The 7935-nt window shown below is 31.1% G+C and overlaps 1 protein-coding gene across 1 annotated transcript; it reads left to right on the top strand.

Moving 5' to 3' along the window:
• Positions 1-4035: 4035 nt before the first annotated feature.
• On the top strand, positions 4036-6468 carry LOC120255146 (cytochrome b561 and DOMON domain-containing protein At5g35735-like). Its single transcript, XM_039263032.1, has 3 exons — positions 4036-4784; positions 5507-5755; positions 5861-6468. The coding sequence occupies exons 1-3, from the start codon at positions 4179-4181 to the stop codon at positions 6173-6175; spliced, it is 1170 nt and encodes a 389-aa protein (XP_039118966.1). The 5' UTR covers positions 4036-4178; the 3' UTR covers positions 6176-6468.
• Positions 6469-7935: the final 1467 nt, after the last annotated feature.

Raw genomic sequence — 7935 nt, 5'->3', positions numbered from 1 at the left:
AGAATAAGTGAATCTATATTAAATATATATGAAACAAGTTAAAAGAAACAAAGAAAATTAGTATTTATATTTAGTTGACTCTTTTAATGTAAGAATAAGTGAATCTATATTAAATATATATGAAACAAGTTAAAAAGAAAACAAAAGAAAAATGTATTTATATTTAGTTGACTCTTTTAATGTAAGAATAAGTGAATCTATATTAAATATATATATATATATATATATATATATATATATATATATATTATATCTACGAAAGAATAAATTTATGTTATGTATACATGCACACATACACACATATATATACTCATAAATTCATATTTATGTATTATACGTACCCTTGTGATAAAAAAAATATAACCATGCGTATGCAAGTCAACAATATAATCCATAAATATAAACTTGTTTTATTGGGTCAACACACAATTATGCATTTAAAAAACTCTAAAGGATCATGTTTAAAATATATAATAAACTAATTTAAAAAATTTGGTACATGCATTTGGAGAAGACTAGCAAAAGAAAGAAATAAAGAAAAAAAAAATATTGGTGGGTTGGTTTAGGAGTTAAGTTGGTGAAGTTTGTTCAAGCAAATTTGTTTCTTTCCTCATCATTTGTTGCCATTTGGAAGTTGAATTCAATCAATGAAAAGTTCTCATAATTTTTCTTTAGAGTATTTGCAAGGTTAAAGGCATTGGTATTCAGTTAATTAAGGAGCTTGTTTAATTAATTTTTTTTTATGTAGTGACGAGAGAATATGATGATTATTAATTTATATATATATATATATATATATCGTGTGTTATTTGACATGTTCATGATACATTAATAATTTTTATACGTTGAATGGATAATTTTTTTATTATGTTTACAATTTGATGACATGAGTTATTAACAAAAAAAAAATCTAAAAACTCACATTAAAAACTTTTTTTCAATCAACCACTAATTTTATCTATTGATTATATTATCATGAACGTAGCAATGATGTCAATCAAATAAAACAATTAAAAAAAAGCAATTAGACTTTGATGACTAAATGCATTGATTAGAAAAAAAATAAAGATAAATAGAAAATTATCAAATGTATCAATTCATGAGCAATGGCACTAAAAAACCCTTCACTTTATTTAAAAAAATAATAATAATATTTTCAAATTTTCATATAAACTAGGTAGGTGTTACATGTTCTCTAAATAATTTTATCCTTCTTTACAAAAACATAAAAACATTCACCACAAAATTGATTCTTAAAAATTTATCTTGACATCAATTCCTAAATATTATTCAAAATTTTAATTTGTATCCAAAATAACATAAGAGTTGATTTTTAGTGAAAAGTTAATCATTTAAATGAAATTTGATAAGGCGAAATACTGCAAGCTATCCATTATCTTTCTAGTTCAAAATCCGTAAAAAAAAACTATATATTCATATTGCTATTTATTCCCGTTTTTGTCTGTTATATTAGGCATTATAATTGAAAAATATTTTTATTACAAAATAAATAAATAAAACAGTAAAAACCATATAATAGAAATTCAACTACTTAGTCCTGTCCGTAAAAAGAATTATAAGTTTCAGCCTATGCCATGCTAAGCCTTACTGTTTTGTCTTGTAAAAACACCTCATATGTTTAGGTTAGAGCCATATACTTTAATCCTCTATACAAAATCCAAATCAATGGATCAAGGAATCACGGAAAATATAAATCTCTGATTTAAAAAATTAGAAAAAAAAATGCATAAAATATAAAAAATGAACACAGACCTAACCCATAAAAAATTTTAATCAAATGTTTGGCAAAGCAATTTGAATTCATGCATCTAAATTAGTTGATTTGGCAACACTAATCAAAAGGATTTGTGATAATTATTCACATTAGTTTGAACCCCACCAAAAGAGAATATATATATTTTTTTTAAAAAAAAAGGATAAAAAGAAAGACAAGAATTCATTTGTATGGAACGTGTTTCCGCCGTACAACGCGTACTTTAAAGAAAAAGAATCCAATTGGGTTAGGGCTTGACCACATTTCCCTTGTGATATTTTAAAGATTTTTACTAAATTATTAAGATTATTACATTTTCAAAGTATATTTTTACTTAGAAAATAATTGATTGATTTTTATTGGCTTTTTTTTTGTGATTTTCATTTCTATTGTTATTTTATTTTGGTTTTTGACATATTAAACCAAAGGAATTGGACTCATTCATCTATAATTACACCAAATTTATTGCATTTCATATCTTAATATTTGAGTGTGTGCATATATATTGCATTTTTTGTTATTTATAAATTAATGAGTTTTAACTTAAATTTGATTTTTTTATATATAACCAATAAACTGAGGATGACTGAATTACTTATGTATTAATGATTTCTAAATGTATTTTGTTTCATAATTAACAATCTAAAATGATCAAAATTAATTTCTCAACATATTTTAAAAATAATGAATAAATTCAACCTGATCAATTAATTATTACTAAACTAATCATATCGGCCTTGCACATATGTGGAAATCTATACTAATATTTATTTATTTATTTATGTATTGTTTGACAAAGTGAACAAACAACTTGTCAGAAATATGTATAGGTTTTTTAAATATACCACGTGCCCTCACTTATCTCAAGGAAAATTCAGCCCCTGGTTTTTATAAAAATTATGAAAACCCCTATATCTATATAAGAGATCAAATATCAATAGAATATAACCTATGACGTTGGGACCAAAATTATGAATAATTATAGAGTTATTTTTACTATAAAAAAATATTTATGATATTATAAAAGATTTAATTTAAAAAAATTTAAAAAGTAAGAAAATCGACAATAGAGCCTTGATTTGGTCGCCAAGTTAGGTTTGGGAAAAAAAACAAATAGGGAGTTGGAAAAAACATAAAAACTAACAAGACAAGAAGTTATCTATTTATTTTGAAAAATTGGGAGAAGTGCAAGCAAGCAAAAGCCAAGATTCCAAAACAGAAAAATTTCTCAAGGGCACCTAACAGCTCCAACTCTTCCTTTTTTTTCTCGTTTTTTGTTTTAATAAAGTCCACTATTCTTTATCTTTTGATCTTTTCAAATCACATGTTCTATTCTTCCCGTGTAGACCCGGACACTAAAAATAATGAATTATTAATGAGATAATAAATTGTCTAAATAGTATTTTTCATTCCATGTTTCATTTTTAAAATTTTTTTGATACAATACTGCTCACCTACTTTTTTTTATTTTGAAATATTTTTGGTTGAATTTTTACTCTAAATGGTTACAAGTATCTGAAATTACGAAAGTTGAAACTTCAAATAACAGTAACGAAATGAGAGCAAAGTACTTAATTTAAAATTTAATAATAAAAAATTTTAAACTTCTTTATATAAATCACTTCTCTATAATTTAGTCCAATTATAATATTTATGTTAAGTTATTTTTGCTAAAAATAAAAAAAAATAAATACATTAAAAAAATCGACTTAAGTGACAAGAAATTGGATCACTTACCCTCACATCACAAAATCAACATTTTTATGGAGCTCTTAGTACATTTATCTTCAATTAATTAAAAGCTTGTATTTCAAAAAACAAACTTTTTGTATGATTTTCATATTTTATTTTAGACTAATTTAGAGCCCATAATTTATACAAGATTTTTACGAAATTCTCACAGGATTGTCATATCTTTCCACATACTAATTTATGAACCACACTAGATTGATTTAGTACTCGTAACTCATAAAAAAAATTTTACACAACTCTAACTCTTGCATATCACCCCGGACAGACTAGTTTAGAACTCAAAATCACATTTTGTCTAACCAATGAGTCAAAGACTTTTAAAAAAATATATAAAAAAAAATACAACCAATAACAATCATTGTTAATAACATATATATTTTTCTAAAAAAATTATTATTATTATTATTATTTTTTAAATAAAAAATAGAAGCTTCCATCTCAACCAGTCAACAACCCCCAACCCCTCCCCCCACTTAAAAGTTAAAACAATAACACCTTCCCAAAACGACAACCTTTATTTATGTCTTCTTCTATTCTTCTTCAACCCTCCTCCTGCCTCCATAAAAATCCCACCTTTCTCATCTTCCAATTCCGTCAAACTCCCATTTTTCATCCCTAAATCCTTCCCAAAGCTCCCACCTTTCCCCCATCCATGGCCACCTCCTTCATCCCCCTCCTCCTTCTTACCCTCCTCCTTGCGGGATTCTCTCCATCCCTTGCCCAGACCTGCCTTTCCGACACCTTCTCCGGAAACCGCTTCTACAGCAACTGCAACACCCTTCTGTACCTCGGAGCTAAAGTTCACTGGACCTACCACCCGAGCAACGCCACTATCGACGTCGCCTACCGCGCCCCCATCTCCTCCAACGGCTGGGTCGCATGGGCTCTCAATCCCACCGGCTCAGGCATGATCGGGGCTCAGGCTCTCTTCGCCTTCTCCGGATCCGGTAGCGCCGTGAGCGTTTACGCCACCGCCATCTCTAGCTACACTCCTGATGTCAAAGATGGTAACTTGAGCTTCAAGGTGTATAGCAAGTCAGGGGAGTTGTCCAATGGGGTGATGACCATCTTTGCGACGTTGGCGTTGCCTCAGAATCGCACCACTGTGAATCAAGTTTGGCAGGCTGGACCGTTGAGCAATGGGGTGCCGGCGCAACACTCGACTACCGGTGATAATATTAAGTCGTCCGGAAGCATTGATTTACTCTCCGGCTCCGTCAGCGGCGATACCAGCAACTCCAGGCAGCGTCGTAAGAATGTAAGCTTTTCTATCTTATGGTGAATTCAAGCTTGTGCTTTTGTGGAATTGAATTTATGATCCTTATGTGTTTGTTGTTTTGCCTCTATGAATATTATAGTCTTTTTGGTTATTGGATTAAATTACTGATGATTGTTTATAAGAATGGATTTGGGAGCAGAGATTTATCTGATGATTTGAATCCTTTTGGTGAATTTCTTGTTCCGAGTTTCATTATGGTCTAAAATCACCGTCTTCTTTTCATCCTCAAGTTGCTCGTGTTGAAAATCATGGCATCTTTCTGATGTTGATTGGCTGTTTTCTGTGGAATTTCATTGCAATCTCCAGTGTAGAGTCATTGTCATGTTCCAACTACCATTCTAATTTTCAGAGTTTCATGACTCAAAGTTGATGACACTATTTTTTCTTTGACAAATGGAGATTTTCTGCAAAGATTAGGACCATGCTTCTAATTTCTAAATGTCCATGCTTCCCATTTCTAACTTTTTTCCTGAAGAAAAATAGATTAAATTGTTTTGCAAATATCTAACAATATAATTTAATGTCTATATGACAAATTTCTTTGAAGTTATTTGATATTATCTCTTGGATCATCATGTCAAGGCTCTAACTTTGTTAATTCTTTCTTCTTGATGTAAATATAGTGCTGGTTTCCATTCTTCATTAACATGAGGAACCTCTAACCTTGCTCCTCTGTTTTCCATGGGTTTTCTCGACTACAGACGCATGGTGTGCTAAATGCAGTGAGTTGGGGTATCCTGATGCCTGTTGGAGCCATCATGGCAAGATACATGAAGGTGTTTGCCGATCCCGCCTGGTTTTATCTCCATGTTGCTTGCCAGCTCTCGGCATACATTATTGGAGTTGCTGGATGGGGAACTGGTCTTAAACTTGGAAGCGAATCTTCTGGAATTACATACCATGGACATCGCAACATTGGAATTGCTCTCTTCTGCCTTGCCACCCTTCAGGTATATTTAATTTTCAAGTTAAAACCATACTTTCTAAGAACATTAACTTAATTGATCAATTTGAGTGCAAATGGTAACACTAATCTATTATATTTGGTTGTGAAGATATTTGCTTTGCTTCTGAGGCCAAAGAAGGACAACAAATACCGCTTCTACTGGAATATATATCACCATTCAGTCGGTTATTGTGTCATAGTCTTGAGTGTCATCAACATCTTCAAAGGCTTTGATATATTAATCCCGGGCGATGGCTGGAAAACCGCATACATTATCATCATTGCAACACTGGGGGGTATTGCATTGATCTTAGAGGTTGTCACATGGATCATAGTTCTAAAAAGGAAGGATCGGGAAGAAAAGTCTCACCATGGCACTAATGGTTTCAATGGTTATGAAGCCAGGCAGCAATCGAGAGTATGAGAATCTCATTTGTTTATAAATACGGTGTGTTTGCAGGTCAGTGTTCGATTATACCCTTTACATTTAGAGGAGAGATGTGGTTGCCGATATGGGTTCTATTCTTTCTTAGAGTTGGTTTCACTGTGGATTAGCCACAGATATGCTTGTACTGCCTCACTTCTGTAGAATTAGACATCTTTTTCTCTCTTTTTTCCCATGTATGATTGAGCCATTGTATTTTCCCATGTACGATGAGCATTACGGTTGGATTTATCATCTTTGTTTGTGATATATCAGTTGATTGACATAGTACTCATCTTGTTTGGTTTGCATGCTATCTTGAATTTGCTTATATATCTTCGTATGTTTGTTATCTTTCTCGATCAAAATATTGCACATGAAACATTTGAAACTGACTGAAAAACATGGATTTGGACTTAATCTCATGTCTGAATGCCCAATCAAACAAGTAACAGTTATATCTTATGTTGTATTTCTGTTGAAAAGAAATGCAATTAGATGTTGTATTATTAGTATTCTGTTTTGGCGCAACCATACAGCAACAAGAATCCTATCAATAGTGTACCTCTGGTTGTCTTTCTCGGCTAAAACAAGTAGAGGTTACATCTTGTGTTGAATTTCTGTCGAAAAGTGATCAGATTTAGATTTATTATTAGTTATCTGTTTGGGCACATCCAGACAACAACAACAAAACTATCGATGATAATGTAGCTCCGACCGAAATATCGCAAACCAAACACCTGAAACTGGTCGAAAAACTTGCTTTGGACTTATTAAACCTTATGTCTGAATACCCAATCAAACAAGTAGCAATCATACCTAGTGTTGGATTTTTGCTGAATAGAGATGCAATGAGCTGGTCTACTTTGGCACAACCATTCAACAAAAATGAAGCTTTGTATGACTATGAGATTGGTATAACAACTTGCCATTTGATTTCAAATGCTTATGACCAACCATTAAACTAATTCATTTGTTCAAACTGCTCCATTTGGACTTTGTCCAACTTATTTGGATATTTGCAATTATAAACAAGTTGTTGAAATTAACAAAGTTTGAATGGACACTCTGTAATGAGGTCACCATGGCCTCATTTTATGATATGCTCTTTAATTCAACATTATGTTATGAGCTCTCAAACATTAATATAGTTTGTTGCTTTCTTTTTCTTTGTCATCCTTATATGATGTTAATTTACTAAAATGCCCTTGCTCATTGGTTTTATAACTTTTATTTACCAATTTTCCAAGATATCAAATTATAAAAGTGAAAATATAACATGTAACTATCCACCCACAAAATAAAACCACTGATGAAGATTGGGTGAATTTTCAAAAGGGGAAGGAGGTTGTTGGCCACCAAACATTGAAGTGGACTGCCTTAGAAAAAAATAGCGAAAAATAGCATGTTGGTGGGGTTGTGGAGGACACCTAGTAACCTAAACATCAACATCAACATATTCAAATCTCTACACATTAAAACATGAAATACACAACCTAAACATAAAAATGTTCACAGCTTCGTAAATTAAAAAATCAACATGAAACACACAACAAAGGAACATGTTCAAATCTATAAAGTTGGATTCGTGTTATGATTTCATAATTAAAAGCATCTCCTAATCCTAAGTCTTTAGAAGCATTGCTTAGATTACTTCACCAAATGACTTTAAAATGAAATGATAATTTAAACAAATAATACATTTTAAAAGGATCATGAATTTTTATTTCTAAAAACTAAAAAAACCCCGCATGCTTTCA

The sequence above is a fragment of the Dioscorea cayenensis genome, unplaced genomic scaffold, assembly GCF_009730915.1.
Source record: "Dioscorea cayenensis subsp. rotundata cultivar TDr96_F1 unplaced genomic scaffold, TDr96_F1_v2_PseudoChromosome.rev07_lg8_w22 25.fasta BLBR01000863.1, whole genome shotgun sequence".
Lineage (NCBI taxonomy): Eukaryota > Viridiplantae > Streptophyta > Magnoliopsida > Dioscoreales > Dioscoreaceae > Dioscorea > Dioscorea cayenensis.
This window is presented reverse-complemented; position numbering and strand designations above follow the sequence as displayed.

Excerpts from the sequence above, each read along its gene's own strand:
- LOC120255146 (XM_039263032.1), top strand. The coding sequence starts at position 4,179 with ATGGCCACCTCCTTCATCCCCCTCCTCCTTCTTACCCTCCTCCTTGCG. Across the intron at positions 4,785-5,506 it reads CCAGGCAGCGTCGTAAGAAT|ACGCATGGTGTGCTAAATGC; the intron begins GTAAGCTTTTCT and ends TCTCGACTACAG. Across the intron at positions 5,756-5,860 it reads TCTGCCTTGCCACCCTTCAG|ATATTTGCTTTGCTTCTGAG; the intron begins GTATATTTAATT and ends TTGGTTGTGAAG.